This window comes from Chanodichthys erythropterus, chromosome 18 (genome assembly GCF_024489055.1).
Source record: "Chanodichthys erythropterus isolate Z2021 chromosome 18, ASM2448905v1, whole genome shotgun sequence".
NCBI classification, from domain to species: domain Eukaryota; kingdom Metazoa; phylum Chordata; class Actinopteri; order Cypriniformes; family Xenocyprididae; genus Chanodichthys; species Chanodichthys erythropterus.
The window spans coordinates 5358419-5376712 of NC_090238.1; the positions used below are offsets into that span (position 1 = coordinate 5358419).

Consider the following 18294-nt stretch of genomic DNA (forward strand, 5'->3'; position numbering starts at 1 on the left):
TTCTCTAGGAGACAACTAATCGTGCTCACTGCTTGAAGACTTCATTTTGTATTGTTTTGCGATTTTTTCGCAACGCATTCATTAATACGCATCGGACTCAGTGTGCAAGGTCTCTGTGCGTGACGAATTTTTAGGATTGCGAATACGAAAAAACGCATGCGAAAATTTCGGACTCAGTGTGCAAAGGCCTTAAGTCACTCATTTTGGTTCTTGCGACTCACAAGCTGTTTGCGGCTGAGAAGTGGCTTGTGCACTCCACTAATATAGATCAGTGGTGCGAGTGCTTTTGTTGTGCATATAAACATGAATGAGATGAGTGAGCGAGAGGAGGGTGTGTGTCAATTCGCCGTCGGAGAGAACAGAGTGAGACCGCACAGCTGACGTAATTTTCTGTGCTGCTGGTAACAAAACAGATCGGCTCGGAATTTGGAAAGACGTGAGACTGACCAACCAGTCACCGATCCAGGCCGATCGTGTGGGAAATCGGCCGATCCCTGGCCAGTTGATTGGTGTATCTCTAATAAAGCTTGAACTTCATTAGTTAGGCTAGTAGTTTTTGCTGTGGTATTGAAGTATTTAAAGTGTGCTTTAAGTAATAAATGGAAAGCACAGTTACATTGGCCCACAATTGGTATATACATCATACTATTCTACATCCCATTTACCTCCATGTTTGCTTGCCTGCATTCAGTCACTTTAGTCCAAAGTGTGTGTGCTCCCAAGTTTAATCAGTGGCTCAGGTCTTATTTATTTTTTACATGAGAGTAAATGCTTTGAAACTGCTTTGCTGAAAGCACCAATATATCTGCATTTCACAGCCATTGTCTATGATTTCTAGCCTAATATTTCTATTTTGCTTTCCATGTGTTTGATCACACAGAGAATCCACTTCCTTTGAAAAGCTGTTATTTTCTCCCTGAATGCCCCAGTCTGAATTTTTTATATGCCCATCAGGTCTTGCTGTAGGTTTTATTTTTCTCACTTTCTGTTCCCACATGATAACTTAACAGATGCTGCTGGGCCCTGTGGTCGTGCCTGCAGGAAACAGCCATCCTGAAACAACCAGCCCATTAGGAAACAACTCATAATTCATTCTGCAGAGTTAAGCACTCTGTGTAAAACATGCCATCAGGTCTGTGTTTTGTAAAATGAGATAAATCTTTTTTTCTTTTTTTTTGTCTTTTTTTTGAGGTGTCAAACAATGGAATGGTTAAATGAGAAGTAGAAGGAATTTTTGGCCTTGGGGGTGTAGAAAGCAATATTCCTGTTATGGGCTTGAAATCAAATCATGAGCTCTCCAGTTAAGCCTATCTCATAACCAAACTGCACACTTAACAGGCTGGTTGTTTTTTAACAGTGGTTGACTTGTTTTCCTTTTGTACCTTGCTTGTGAATTCTTAGATTTTTACATCCACACCTTAACCCTTAAATGCATGACTGTTTCGTCAATCACTTTTACATATTCGGGTCTTTATCGACCCTGATCTACATCTAACACGGAAGGATCTCTACCTGTCGCGATATTGTAAAACTCTTCTGATATTAGAGTAACAATTACAGAAGAATAAAATAAAGCATATTTTGTTACCTTTTGGAGCTTGAAAGTTTGAGCAGATGTTTTATGCCTTCATCACTGTTCTCATCAGAGCTCATTTCCCAGTAAATTCAGCAAATAATAGGCTAGTTTTATCTTTGAGGTCACAAATATGAGCCCATATGCGATCTCAAACGTATTCTCAAAACTATTTAATTTTCAACATCTTCAAAATCAATATTTTGATTGCTAACAGCTTCACCAGATTCATCCTGTAACAGTTACAGTCATATTCCATTGCATTCAGTACTTGCTCTGCAGTAAATCTCTGAGCCATTTCATATTTTTCTTATTATTTCGTTTTCACTTCAGTCGTCACTTCAGCATTGTGTATCAGACATTGCCAACTTGTGTAATAAAGGTGAATTGCACTTATTCCGTTATCTAAGATTCAATTATTGTTGTGCAGAAAAAATACAGGTACACTGATACACACCTCGGGTCATTTGCGACCCTATACAATTTTTACACAAAATGAATACAAAAACAGGCATTGTTTTATCATTTTATTTATTTATTTTTTCTTGTTATATTCTTTATAAGAATTGATTTAGGAATACCAAGAAGGTTGATGTCTAATTTTAAAAAATGAACAAGGAGGAGGGTAGTGAATGACGTCCCGGGTCACTAAAGACCCGAGGTAGGCATTTAAGGGTTAACACATATCTTGATTGATAATGAACTCTCTCTGCATATGCTGGGAGTTTGGGTTGCTTATAATGTTCATCTTGGAACACAATGTGCGCCATTTCACCAGATTTGAAAATGTAAATCATTTATAAACTGAAGCCATCACAGGAGAATACATTGATCTGTTTCTAAACATGCAAAGTGTTCATCTCAATTTCAAAATAAAATGTTATACCCTTGTTCTGCGTTTGCATGTTTTGATGTCAAGAAATTACAGTTGCTATAGCATTTCTATTGTTAAAAGTGGCCAAATATTAAAGATTGAGTGGACATTTAAATTAAATGTTGTTGTTTGGCCAATATTAAGGATTTGACCATGCTGTGTAACAACAACAATCACCAGGCCATTGGCACCCTCTACAGGCATTTGTTATAATGCGTAATGTACATAAATTGATTATGTATGTACATCGGCATCGTAAAAAAAATGCTGGTTCTGATAGAAAGGTGTCAGAATACATGTGCATGGCAGTTTGTTGTGTATGGGGCTGCATAGCCACTTGACTGATGCACTTGAGCATCAGAACTGGCCCACGGAGCAATGGAAGAAGGTGGCCTGATCTGATGAATCACATTTTCTTTTACATCGCATGGATGGCCGGGTGCGTGTGCGTCTCTTACCTGGGGAAACATATGGCACCAGGATGCACTATGGGAAGAAGGCAAGCCGGCAGAGGCAGTGTGATGCTTTGAGCAGTGTTCTGCTGGGAAACCTTGGGTCCTGCCATCCATGTTGATGTTACTTTGACGCGTACCACCTACCTAAGCATTGTTGCAAACAATGTACGCCCTTTCATGGAAACGGTATTCCCTGGTGGCTGTGGCCTCGTTTAGCAGGATAATGCATCCTGCCACAAAGCAAAAATGGTTCAGGAATGGTTCGCAGAGCACAACAATGAGTTTGAGGTGCTGACTTCCCCAGATCTCAATCCAATTGAGCATCTGTGGGATGAGCTGAACAAACAAGTCCAATCCATGGAGGCTCCACCTCACAACTTAAAGGACTTAAAGGATCTGCTGCTAACATCTTGGTGCCAGATACCACAGCACACCTTCAGGGGTTTAGAGGAGTCCATGCCTCGACGGGTCATATTAGGAAGGTGGTCATAATGTTATGCCTGATTGGTGTATATATGTATGGGGATTGAGAGGCTGCAGTGTTTGTTTTCAGTTATGCAGTTTGTCTGATTCCTGATTTTTTTTTCTGTAAGGTTATTGTTCCAAAAAAATAGATTCAGTTCTTAAAGGAGCTGCTAAACAGACTGTAAGTAATATAGTAATATGCTTTTGATATCAAGTAAAAATTATTACTTTTTAAAGGAGTAATAAGTAAAAAGTGACTTACACTTCCTGAGTAACTTGTCGAACACTGGTCATAATCAAATCAGTTTAAGTTGAGAGAGAGAACATTTCATAATTTTGTCAAACAAAAAAATCAACCTTACCTGAAGACTCCCTGTGCTACATGTTATTTCCTGCTCTGCTGTCTAATGGCAAATGCAATATTTCCATATTGGTATATTTCACTTATTTCTTGTGGACATTTTGTATTTTTTAATTTCATTCTTTGAGATAATAGGCTATAGGTTTCTTTCTTAGTGTTTTGGTGCACAAAAAATATTCTGTCTGTCTTTCTTTTTTTCTGCCATGATGGTTGGCTGGCTGGCACAGGTTATTTGCAGGTTATTTACAGTAGGAGATGGACTTTGTTCTATCATCTTAATCTTCTATCATTTTATAATGGGTTTCAGTGTTGATAACCATGAGGAGGACACTGTATGAGTGAGGATAACCATACAGTAGCACCTTGGCTTTAATATCAACATGTAGCACTGGTACAACAACTAACTTCTCATTGACCAGAATTCAAAGAGCTGCTAACACTGATTGATTGTTGTACTGTAGCTAGTTAGCCAAGCAAAAACGTAAGATAACTGTTAGTGTTAAAACAACATAGCGTAAGTGTATCTGAAATTCTTTGCTGCAACAAAGAGTACATGATGCCTTTAAAAGCAACAGACGAACAAATGAACCTTAATACCATCTTGTTTAGTGACAGTATATGAGCACACAGCCAGACCCACCTGAGCAGCATAAATGCTCAGATGCTTTGTTTACCTTGCTGTGTCATGGGAGTGCAGCAGGTGTGAGTAGTGAAAACATGGAATGGAGTTTAATTTATATGGACTCTGAATGAGCCAAGTGGAATGGATTTGAGGAAGCAGCAGCATGGAAGTTAAATCGTATAAGTTTCATGATTTTAATTACCCAGACACGCCTTTTGATTACTAACATTTCATATATTCATTAAAATGGAGTCCAGAAAAATTTAAAGGAAAAAAAAAAAAATGGATTTCATAGGACCCAAATTCAAACTTTTTTATAACCAGTTCAAACAAAATAAACACCTTTTATACACACCCATATGCATATCTGCGTTGTAAACTTATAGAGAGAAACCTCACAACTTGAGCTGTAACAGCTTTTCTTACTCTTTCACTGTGAATATTTGTAAATATGAAATGTATATTGAGATTTTGCTAAATCGTGGTATGTAAAAATATCCACATAGCAGATAATAAGCAGGTTAAAAAGATTTGTTTAAGGGTTAGTTCACCCAAAAATGAAAAATCCATCATTAATTAATCCGTCATAAAACACTCCAAATTGTGGGTCCTTCCTCACTCCCATGCTGGCCTGCACTCACGTTCCGGGCTAGAGCATGCTTATGTCATATACGGTACAACTTTTTTATGGAAGTAAACAGGAAGAAAAGCACTTTCGCTAAGATACTGCCTAATAGATTTATCATTTATGCTATCAGCGATTTTCACTTGGACGTATGAGAGGATTATTACGAAGGCAGCTGTCCGTTATAAACCCAAATACACTCTAATTAATTAAAGTAATTGAAATGTGTACTATCCAAGTAGTAATAAAGATGTACCATACAAAATAGTAGTTGTTGCTCCGGTGCGGTTTGCAATGACACTGCATGCTTACTCAACTGAAACTTGCTCTAGCCCATCTCTTCCAAACAAACCTCAACCGGGCACGGTACGGAGCGATCACACTAGTCAACAAACCGGGCTTTACGGATCAAACATGCTTAGGCACGGATCAGAGCGCCTAGTGTGAGTAAACCCTAAAATACTGGGCAGAAAATTTATCCTTTTAAGAGAAAAGACCTGTTGGGGGATTTATTCTCTTGACATCTGGCAACCCAAAGCAGGAAATATAGTGGAGGCCTGTTACCAATGCATGATAACGGAATTCTCTAAATAAAAAAATAAAAAAAAAATAAAAAAAGTGTTCAGGACAAATAGTCCGCAGGGCTAATATCTCAATGATTATTTTTAATTTATTGAGATAAGCAGAAAAATAATATACAATTAATTGTGCAGCTCTTAAAGTTTAGCATATGCCAAGCCTTATTTCACGATTTCAGAAGAGAGATCAAAATGATTTTCCATCATTGTGTTTAAACACTATGGATGCTTCAAATGAAATCATATGCACATAAGTGGGATAATCTCCAATGCTCCAGCACAATGATGATTCAGATAGATCACTGACTAATGCTGTGGTCTTATTTAAGCTTACTGCATTTATAGACAACATTTGGGAAGGAAATTCATCTTTTTTTTTGGTTCTGTTTCTACTACATGCCAATATTGCAACAGATACATTTTGTGCAGCAGAGTTGTGTGCAGCCCCATCCCCCACCTCCCAATCATTACAGAGTTTATTTAAAAGAAAACTCCATGCTTATTCCCACACCTTTTTGCCTTTCTGCAGCAAAAAATGTTTTTACGATATATTTGTCAAGTCATGTTGCTGCTAATCAGCACCCGTTAACCACTCCTTCACTCTGAATGAAGCAGTGAATGCAGAGTCATTTTAAATAGTAGCTTTTGTGGTTTATTACATGTGCAAGCCAGGTCATGAAGCTATTCAGGTTTTAATAAGATCAATTGTGAAGCCTAAACGCCTATCATGGGGTCAAAGGCTGATTGTTTCCTATTGTCATGTATCGCTTTAAGAATGGTCACATACGTAATATATATATATTTTTTTTTTCTTTTTGGTATACCACACCTTCAGTATTATCTTTTTTAAAAATTGTTACATAGTGTTACATAATTTTCATTTCATTATGTCTGTTTTTTGTTTTTTTTGTGTGCAAAATGTATGTATGTGAAATATGGCTACTGCTGTGGATTGAGTTTAAATCTGGAATATTTCGTTAAAAGATTAGTTCAGTTCTGAATTAAAATTTCCTGATAATTTAAATTGGGATCACCCCAATGCTAAGATGTTTGTGTCTTTCTCTCTTCAGTCAAAAAAGAAATTAAGGTTTTTGAGGAAAACATTCCAGGATTTTTCTCCATATAGTGGTCTTCACTGGGTTGAAGGTCCAAAATGCAGCTTCAGTGCAGCTTCAAAGAGCTCTACATGATCCCAGACAAGGATGTTATCTAGCAAAACAATTGGTCATTTTCTAAAAAAAAAAAAAAAACTTTTTAACCACAAATGCTCATCTTGCACTGCTCTGCGATGCGCCACACATTACCTTATCTTATACTACGGGGCTGTTGAATGCTCGAATCTGATTGGTTGACCAACGTTCTAAGGTGTGCAATTATTTTCATGGATAGTTCTGGGCAGGTCTTGACTGCATCATCACTTCGCCAAATGTTTTCAGTTATTTCAATAGATCCTTACGGCCTACAACAGCAAAAGAAACAAAACCCACAATGACACCGACCAAGCAAATAAATAAAGTAAATAATAGGATGAAAACTAATTATTGTGATGGTTTTTGCCACAAAGTACGTTTTATTGTGTCCTGAAAGCGCATACTCTCTCGCACACTCTCTCTCTCTTTCAAACGTACACACGTACTGTATCGTACAGATACACACTCGCACAGAAATGTTTGGTCAGCACTGCTCTGACAGATTAACGAGAGTAAAATAGTTCAGCAACTTAAGAAACATGACTCACCAGCGAGGTAATAACTGTGCGGTTCTTGAGATAAACTTATATTTTCGCTGTTAGTAGAGACAGTGCTGCCGTGAGAGACACAGACTCAGGTAGGCTAATTCACATATTCTGCTTTCTCTCTCTCTCTCTCTCTCTCTCTCTCTATCTGTCTCTCTCTGTCCCTCAAGTGCATTATTAACTGTATCAATGGTATTATTCTGCTATCAAGGCTCAAGCCTTCGTTACTACTGAAATAACGTTTTGGAATTAGCCACGGAGGCTTGGGATGAGATGCATAAGAAATTAGTCCTGAGTGTTTTAAGGACAAAAACCTGACAAATGTCTTGAATTACAACATCGGAACAGTGTTTTGTGCAAAGACTAAGCCAAACACCCTTTACAAAAGGTAAAACAACGATGTTGAACGATTTTGAAGTTTGAGGAGAAAATGAGATGGAGTTTTTCGCCCTACTGCAGTACTTCCGCCTACCTCTGACCTTTCTAACATGATTACGTAATGCGTGGCGCATCGCAGAGCAGTGCAAGATGAGCATTTGTGGTTAAAAAGTATATCAATTTTAATTTGTTTTAGAAAATGACTAATCGTTTCGTAAGACCTTTATTCCTCGTTTGGGATCTTGTAGAGCCTTTTGAAGCTGCACTGAAACTGACATTTGGACCTGTGTGAAGTCCACTATATGGAGAAAAATCCTGGAATGTTTTCCTCAAAAACCTTCATTTCTTTTCGACTGAAGAAATAAAGACTTGAACATCTTGGATGACGAGAGTGTGAGTAAATTATCAGGAATTTTTCATTTTAAATCATTTAAGACAATTAGGAAATTCTGTTTACATTGGCATTTCTTATGAACAGTGCTTTTTTTTTTTTTTTTTAAATAAATAAATAAATAAAAGATTATTTTTTTAGATATTAGTGATCTCTCTCCATCGCATGCTCAGGCAAACCCCAGGTTTTGTCAGTGATTCAGTGTGTTTTCTTGGGCAGCAGGAAGAGGCCCGGCACAATGAGGGTTGAAAAGCAGAGCATGTGAGAGGCTGTGATAAGAGACACGCCTGTGCTGTTATTGCTCCTCTTCTGCCCTGATCTTAACGTGTCAACTTTCACAAGCGCACTACTGTAATACACATTTTATTTGTTTACATGCTCAGTTTGCACACAATAAAGTAAACATGCACACATCTGTAAACACTCCAGATATGTGCATCATATTAACTCAACTCAGTAGAGTATGTCTAATTAGAGTTATGTCCAAAGTTGTATAATCATTTTACATTTTAAAGGTGCAGTAAGCGATTTCTGAGAAACACTGTTGATATTTACATCACAAAGTCTGTGTAAGGACAAAGGCAGAAAAGTTTAAATCCATCTTCCAGTTCCAAATCATAATGTGTAAGTAATTAATCTTTGGCCTGTAGATCTAGTGTAATGACAGGTTTAGTCATAATAAAGTAGCCCATCCTGATTTTACATCTTGTCATTATTTAGGGTGTCTACTTGCCTTAATCAGATGTGAACCTTCCCTGGAGTAGCCCATCCATCACAATGTGTTTCAGCTTTTATAGCTTTTTATGGTAATATCAGTGCCAGAGATGTCATTTACATTTAGATTTTCAGTGTCTTTTTCTCAGAAATTGTTAGCATTCGGTGGGCAGTTACCTAAAATACAGTGTATCGTAGCATAAGCACCACTGGCCCTGCGTAATGACTTCATCCACATTTGTCAAATGGGTGTTCTCACAGCTCTGTCAGTCTGGCTCCAGGCAAAATATTATTTCAGCCATCAAATCCATTCCTTGTCATCATCTATCATCTGTCCCTGCTGCTATTAAAAATCAGGCCAGTGCCACTGCTACAAATTGGTTGCAAATGCCAGTGTTTCCCTGGAGCAGCTTTGGGCTGTTTTGATGGTTTGTGTTTAGGAAAGCAGAGGTGCAGGGCTCAACGCTAAATATATATATATATTTTCTAAATCTTATTTATTATTATTATTATTATTATTTTTCTTGGTTCAATTTTTGTTATTACTTGTCCTGCCAATTTTCTTACTGGCCCCACCACAAAAAAAAAAAAAAAAAGTAAATAAATAAATGAATAAATTACATTAAATCATTATTGTTTTTTTTTGTTTTTACCCATGTAACCTTGTATTGTAATAAATAGATTTATAACAACAAATTTCAAAAATCAGTATAATTTCACAATTCTCAATTCCAATATCGATACCATAGCAAAAAAATACTAGGCTACCTAATATGAATTTCAAACATTATTAAAGACAAGTAAACAGTCAAATTGCAAGCAATAGCATAACTAAATATAATATAACAAATATATAAATGAAATAAACAGATTTCAGGTTTTTCAGGTAGATCCAACAGTAGTTATCAGGTACAAAAAAAAAAAAATGAATAAAGTAATTAAATGTAAAATAACACTGCGTGGTCTTCATTGTATAAATTAAATGTAGATTAATCATTATTAAAGTTACAAAAGTCATTCATTCAAGATCAGTGAGTGGTTTTCTCTTTGTCTTTTGTTATTTGATTGGCACAGCAGGAATATTAGGCTGCTGTCACTTTAAAGGGATAGTTCACCCAAAAATGAAAATGATCCCATGATTTACTCACCCTCAAGCCATCCTAGGTGTATATGACTATCTTTTTTCAGACAAACACAATCGTACTGTCATCCACCGGAAGTTAGTTATTAGAATTTTTAAAGCTGTAAATATGGATATTTTTCTTACAAAAAAGCATTGCTTCACTTCAGAAGGCCTTTATTAACCCCCTGTAGTCGTATTTTTTAATGGATGGATGCATAATTTTTGTCTTCAAAACGCGGCCCCCCATTCACAACCATTATAAACCTTGGAGGACTAAGGACATTTCTTAAATCTATATCCAATTGTGTTCGTATGTAAGAAGAAAGTCATATACACCTAGGATAGCTTGAGGGTGAGTAAATCATGGGATAATTTTCATTTTTGGGTGAACTATCCTTTTAAGACTAATGCATGAATCCAATATACTGATACTGATACACATGCATTTTCTTTCTCAACTGTTTAGGTTCACTTATGACATAACCGATTGTGTTTACTAGAATACTTGAGCATTTTTAAACAAGGAGACAAAAAAGAACTCAATTCAGTATTCGCACACTGATTCAGCCTTTTGCGCTTAACATCTTTTTGCCAGTAGCGACATGAGTTGTCTTTTGCTTCTTCTTGAGTTTGAATATTTAAATTGTCAAAGCTTAAATCCATGTGCAAATGACAAACGTCCTGAGCGTTGTTCACCCTGGCCCCAGGTCATCACTCCATCGATCTAAACATCAACATCAGCTGGGGCAGTTGGTTAGAGAGTCAGACTTGTAACCCGAAGGTCGCAGGTTCAAGTCTCAGTACCGACAGGAAATGTAGGTGGGGGGAGTGAATGAACAGCGCTCTCTTCCACTCTCAATACCCAAAGCTGAGGTCCAGCCTGGCTGTATTACACATTAATTTGAGCAGAATATCACAATGGAGGTTGCTAAACTCCAGCATACATGTTTGACATACATGTCAATGTTTTCAGATCATCTGCACTCTTTTTATTTATTTACTATTTTTTTGCAGTGCAGAGAGAATGTGTGCACGTGGTTCCCAGATTGTGAAGAGTAAGAAAACACTGGGACGACAATGTGTATATATAAAAGTTTAACAAGTGGGCCAATTTTGCAGATGATTGTTCTTACTCAATTAAGAGAGGCATAAATCATGATCACGATTATATCTGTTTCATGCTATGATTACTTTTATATTGCATTGAAGTTATTAAACAAGCTTGAAAATGTGATAAGCTAGATAAACTAGTCACATAGTTTTGGGGTCATTTTCAGATGACTAGGTACTATTCTATTACAAAAAATACAGTCTAGGTAACCTGCTAACTTGTTTTTGAAGCACAGCCATAGTCTGAAGCAGTTGATCTCATGAAAGCTTTTGTGTCTGGATAAAATCTACTAACTGTCTACATCTACATGCATCTTTTTAAGTGTTGGTCATAATTTATGATTTATATATTATATTATTCATATATATATATATATATATATATATATATATATATATATATATATATATATATATATATATATATATATATATATATATATATATATATATATAATAACTGCAGTCATCTGATGTATTGTAGTCATGCCCATTATTGGACTTATTGTCTATTATTTTGTCTAATTCTTTATTTTTGATTATTTTCTCCACAGATATTATTGACAGGAATGAACTGAGGACATTTTTTGAAACCAACTGCTCACAGATTTATTTTATCTTCTATGAAAATTTCATTACACTGGAAAGCAACTTAAAGCAAAAAGGTAAGACATGTTTGTCTGCTTTCTGGAGTGCACTGGCTGTGTCATGTGTTCATGTGTTTGAATCAGATGGATCAGATCAGGGGAGATCTGCTTATAACTCTCAAGTCTGCCTCTATAGTTTACAGAATTGTTTTCTTAAGAACAATTATATAATCTTGAAATATATCCAAATAAATCAGAATATCTGAATGAATCGAGAACTTGTGTACAAATGAATCAAGTGCATGCGTTTCAGTGTCCATGTAAATAAATTAATTCATAAACAAGTTACAAAAAGAATTTTCTCTTAAACGGTTATATCTTTGCCATAAAACTGCTGCTATCCCTTAGTTTTAGATGACTGCAAAAGTGATCTAAATGTAGTTGGAGTCTACAGTTAAATACAGTGCACAGCATAAATGAGAAACTTCTGAAAGTCAGCAATTACTCAATTACTTAGAAGACATGGTAGTGTTTTTTAGAGATATAATGTTCCAGCAATTCTGCTTAATCAATTACCAATTATTCAGGTAAATAAGATTTTCTTATCAAGGTGATAACATGTTGCAAAAATGAGTACACCCTCCTAAAAGTTACTAAATAAAATGGTGTAAGTTTAAGGCAATGTTTGATCAACAGATAAGTATGTTGAACCAAAACATTTAAAGAGAAGTAATTTCTTGACAGTTAAAAGTGTCATATAGCTCACTGAATCATTCTCAGACTTAATACTGACAACAATGGAACCACTTGGGAGAAGAGAACTGTCAGGAGACTTATTTCTTAGCACAAAAGAGGACAGTGGTACAAGAGGATTACCAAATCATTGTTTTAAGAGTGAATATACAGCAAAAGTAACACAGAAATTAGAGGAGGAGTACAGTGAGAAATGCTTGGTTCCCACTGTAAAGTTCAGTGGTAGTAAAGCTCTTATATAGGGATGTATGATTGCTGAAGGTGTGAGGGAGTTGTGCTTTATTAATGCTGTCATGAATTCACACACCACTGTAATTTAATACACAAACTTGAAACAGAAGATGTTACCCTTTCCTCATTCCCTGCATTGTTGGGCATTTTTTCAACATGACAATGAGGATATGCATTCTCCCTAGGTGAAAAACCTTCTGTGGACATGTGTTGCACTCAATCTTAATACTCTTGAGCGCCTGTGGGGCATTCTGTATAGAGACGAGTTGAGCAACACTCCCCATTAAAGATCAGGGCATTTAAGGAGCTCATCATCCAGCTCATTAAACAGGACAGATGTGACAATTTGTCATGATCTTGTACACTCCAAGAAGGGTCAGAGCAGTATATTCAAAATTATGGAAGGCATACTAAGTACTAGAATATTATACATTTTTTGATTTAAATCTAGGGTGTACTCATTTCTGCAATCCTTAATTTAAACAAAATTGGCTAATTTACTTATTTTATGGATATTAATGACATATTTCTCAGTTTTTATTATGTATATGTTTAATACATTTTAGTTTTGCCATCTTTCCATGAATTGTATTAGTGATCATAAAGAAAATACATCTTTTGTATTTCTTCAGAGGGGGTCTACTCATTTGCGCTGTGCATTGTATGTCATATCTGCTGATTAATATGCAATTTCTTCTGTTACTGATATTTAAAAAAAGAAATCATCAATCAGTCAATAACTGATGTGGTCTTGATATACAACCCCAAATCAAGAAAAGTTGGGACACTGCTGATAAATATGCAATTTCTGGAGTCTACTGACATCGAGTTCTCAGTCTCAAAGAAGAAAAGGACCCTGCAGACTTCACCAACAGGTGCGAAAGCAAACATCTTTCATGGTATATGGGTGCATCAGTGCAAACGACATGGATGACTCACATATGTGTGAAGGAATCATTGACGTGGTGGCTTATTGGGATTATTCAGATACATATACTGCTATCAAGGTGACATCTTTCCCTGGACAATGCCAGGCCTCATTCTGCACATGCTAAAAAAAGTGGTTTCTAGACACACTGCACTGTAGAAAGGATGTGCTTGTCTGCCTGCCTGCAGTCCAGATCTGTTTCTTATTAAAAATGATTGGCCCATCATGAAAAGAAGAATCAGACAACGATGACTACGGACTGTTGAGCAGCTGACCTGTATCAGGCGAGATTGGGCAAAAATTTCACTTCCAAAACTTTAACAATTAGTATCCTCAATTCCCAAACATTTGAAAAATGTAATTAAAAAGAAAAGGTGATGTGACACAGTGGTAAACATGCCTCTGTCCCAACTTTTTTGGAGTATGTTGCAGCCATAAAAATCAAAAATTGTTTATATTTACTAGGCGTGGGACGATACATTGATTCCCAATCGATACAATGAATCTGGATCAATCCTGATATTTTCTCTCTAGAAACGATTCTGAGCTTAGTTTTAACAGCAGATGGTGCTCTAGGCTAGTTTTTAACCACACACTCTCAAATGCTCACGAATGCTTCAAACTTTTCGAAATTTATGAATAATTATTTTAGGTTTAAGTGGTGTGTGTAAACGAACTAAAAGCAGGCAGTGTACGAGTGTTTCTAAAGCACGTATAGTAGTGGCATCTGCTGTTTTAAAACTAAGCTCAGAATCGATTCGAGAGAGATCGCGATACATCGAAATATATGAGAATCGCTCCAGATTCTTCGTATCGCGAAACAAGATTCGATGTATTGTCCCAGGCCTAATGTTTACAAAATACACTTAAGTTGGTCAGTGAAAACTTTGGAAATCTTTTCTTTGTACTTTTGTCAGTTAAATAAAGGTTTGAGAGAAATAACTATTCACAGATTTTTTATTTTATTGCGTTTTACAAAATGTCCCAACTTTTCTTGATTTGCAGATGTATATTGTGCCTCTTGATTGTAGGGCGCTCCAAATCAGTCTCATACTGTATACTGTAAATGTTCTATTTCAGTTTCATGCTACATTAGAAGGTAGCTTGCTTGGATAAAAAGGCAGCTCACAAATGTTTTGAAAAAGGGCTTTTGAATAATTCATGATTCTTGCATAAAGATTCAGTCCAACACTTCCTCAGCTTGAAGTAACAGCCCGGTTCGCTGTTGCCTGCATGCCCCCTCATGTGAAGTTAATGAGGCTTTTGTTTCTGTTGAATCCCATCACTGACCAAAGTGGTTTTTCTGCACTGTATTCAATGAAGGTCACCTGTCCTTCATGCTGAAACACAATTCTGCATTAGAAGTATTTGTTAGAAACTTACACCTCTTCATTTCCCTGAATATCAAGAGAATGATTCGGCTGAGCAGTTTTTAACTTAGTAACTTTTTGGACAGGAATTAAAAACTTGGAACTCAGATTTGCAGTGCCGATATGCAGCAGTTCGCTGTAGAAATAACCACATTAACCTTCATAAGACCTTAAGATAGAGTATCACCCTGAAGATGAACAAACTCCTAACCCTAACAGGCTTTTTCATGTGTCAAAATTGGTCTTTTGGTGATGGCGGACGAACACGGCCATCCACACTCAATACAAATCACCTTACACATGTGCAAGCCCAGTAATGACAGAAAATCCAAAATAATTGTAAAAAAAAAAAAAAAACAGTTTGTAATATTATTGTTTTATTTCATAAAAAAAAAAAATCATGAAAATTATTCATGAAATAAAAAAAATGACCACTGTCAGGACAGATCACAAAACAAAGTTCTTAGAACTATTTTATATTTAAAAATCTGTAAACTTACATATAAAAACTCACTGAGTGACTGATTTTGAAAAGCTCTCATATGTGACCAAATTTCACTCAAGTCGACTAATGAATAATTTTAATTTGCCAATGGCTTGCTTTACGCACCGTCGCTTTGCTGAGAGTGCCATCTATCGCTTTCTCACACACACACACACACACACACACACACACACACACACACACACACACACACACACACACACACACACACACACACACACACACTCACCGTGAAAGAAAGAGAGGGCACATGCAGGGTTCATTGAAATCATGAAAGTCATGAAAGTTTATCATTTAAAGATGTTTTAAGCCTTGCCAATTTAAACATTCAAGCGCAAAAAGATGTGAAATATAACTCCAGAAAGCCACGTCTGACAGCACATGAATACTGAATTTAGCTCTCTTTCACATCTCATTTCACACAAAATTGTCAAAATGCCTGTCTCGAGGAGCCTAGTAAACACTGACTGTTATGTCTGAAGGTTATATCTAAGTGAACAGTCGAGAAATAAAACGCGTGTGTACAGTATCAGTATATTGGGTCCGTGCATTATACCCTAAAGTGACAGCAGCCTAATATTCCTGTTGCAGTCTGCCTTTTAATGTTAATCAACCAACAGACACTCGCTGCAAAAAATCACTTGATGCTTTTGACAGAGTAACTTCTGTAACTTTAATAAGGATAAATCTAAATTTAATTTATACAATAAAGACTATGCAGTGTTATTTTACATTTGATTACTTTATTTAATTTCTGTACCTAATCTACCTAGTCTTTAACTATTGTTTATTTGTGCTATTGCTTGTAGTTTGATTATTCGTTCTTATTTTATTACAGACTGTTTACTTGACTTTAATAGTGTTTAAAAATTATATTTTATATTTATGTATACATTTTTTTATTTGCATTGTTCTTGCATTCCATGTAAAAAGTCTGCCGAGTAAAATAAAAAATGTTCTAGCCAATGGCTACTCAAGCTTCAGTATGTCCTTAGAGGTTTGCAAGTCTACTAATTTGTTTGCATTTTCACTCTAAGACTTAATGCACAGATCATTTTACAAACAGTATCAGATTGTTTTGTTCCGTCCATTGTAGTGTTGTCACGGTACCAAAATTCCAGTAGTCGGTACCAATACCATTAAAATTTCACGGTTTACGCTACCAATTTCGGTACCACAGTAGAATCTGTTGGAATTATTTTACTATTTTATTTAACTAGCCAATTTTAAAAACATATTAAATATGATGATAATCATACATATAAATATTTGGAGTGTGTGTGTGTGTGTGTGTATATATATACCTCGATTAAATAAATTATGAAATATAAAAAAAAATAAACAAATGCTCAAACATCCATTTTGTATAGACGTGCGTTTATTTGAGCTATTCGGTCAGTGAAATGACACACTACAGCCTGTAAAACTATGAAATAAATATAAATAAAGTAAATAATGGTAACCTAAATAAAAAGAAAGTTAAATATTATTATTTTTTTTTAAATTGTTTTTTATTTCCACACTGTGCTTTGAGAGGGATGTGGGAAACGAGCAGGAAAGAGACCATTTCTCTTAAATAATATCTTCAATTTATCTCCTGATGTTACACGGAACTGACACTTGTTTTAAAAGGTCTGAAGAGCTAGTTTTATCTTCAGACATTCAAGGTATGTTTTATTTTTGTGCTGCCAGAGAAAGCAAAACTAAAAATCACCAGCGTGTGTGAAACACGCTATACGAATAAACTTGAGGCGCCTTAAAAAGTCTAATAACAAGCACAAACTGTGTTAAATAGAAATTGACATGCAAGCAAAAAGGTTTCTGTCCTACGGTGTTTTTTCTACTTTACCACAGTTTAGAATGCAAATATAATTGGCCTAAAGCGAACGAAAGGAAGAAACATTTATAATCCTTGGGTGAGTGAAGATTTGAGAAAAATAAACAGACATTCAATGTTCACTGGAATAACTAATGGAATATTGTTAAATTCTCTGATAATCGGTTGACCAGATCACGATTCTTAAAACAGAATAAAAACCTGACAAAGCTTAAATGTATGGACTCACATACCTCTCTCATTTGGCATGAATCAAAATGTTTCCATGGCTACGATGTCACATTTAATTGCTAACCATTTCTTTTGTAGGCTAAATAAAGCTTCTTGCTTCACTCGTGTCATATTCACGTAAATACTGCCACAGACCCATCAGTGGGTACCAAATATACCCGTATACTCGGTACTCCCGGTACTACAGAAACGCTGGTATTGTCACATTTTCAAAATTTCAGCACCGACTTGGTACCGAAGTACTGGTACTTTTGACAACACTAGTCCATTGGGTATATCACTGTCAACTGGATTCAACTGCACATTTAAATACGGTTGTCAATCTAGAAGCTTTACAATGTGTAGTTAGCAGCTTGAAAAATATATATTGTATACCGAAAGCAAGCAAAGATCGCTGCCATTGTAATTACTACTTAGTTCAACGTGAGGTACACAAAGCAGCACTTTTGTTACAAACAAATCTGATTGGCCATTGTGTTCATGCGCTCAACAGATATGTCTGTGATTGTCTACAAAGCTCAATGCAGCCAAAAACACTTTGTACATATAAACCTTCACAGAGCACTTACACAAACACTCACAAAGCATTTTAAAGCAGCAGGCTATCAGTGGGTACCAGTACTGCAGAACGGCAGGTATTGTCACATTAAATGTTTAAATTAATCTTTGCACGATTACATAAGACATGATACATTTCAGTAAGTTGTACTGTATCTTTCAACATACCTTCTTATACGTTAATTCATGTTTATTTCACTATATCTAGTAGTAAAGAGGAAGAGATGATTGAGGGAAAAGATTAATTAATAAAAGTTATTTTTAAAGTAAATAAATATATTTGCATGTAT

The 18294-nt window shown here is 35.9% G+C and overlaps 1 protein-coding gene across 3 annotated transcripts in view; it reads left to right on the forward strand.

Moving 5' to 3' along the window:
- Window positions 1–18294, forward strand: part of ralgapa2 (Ral GTPase activating protein catalytic subunit alpha 2) — a 212939-nt gene that overhangs the window by 17934 nt on the left and 176711 nt on the right. For all 3 annotated transcript variants that reach the window (XM_067368380.1, XM_067368382.1, XM_067368384.1), the window contains exon 2: window positions 11559–11669. In XM_067368380.1, coding sequence (XP_067224481.1) covers window positions 11559–11669 — 111 coding nt within the window. The remainder of the gene's footprint in view (window positions 1–11558; window positions 11670–18294) is intronic.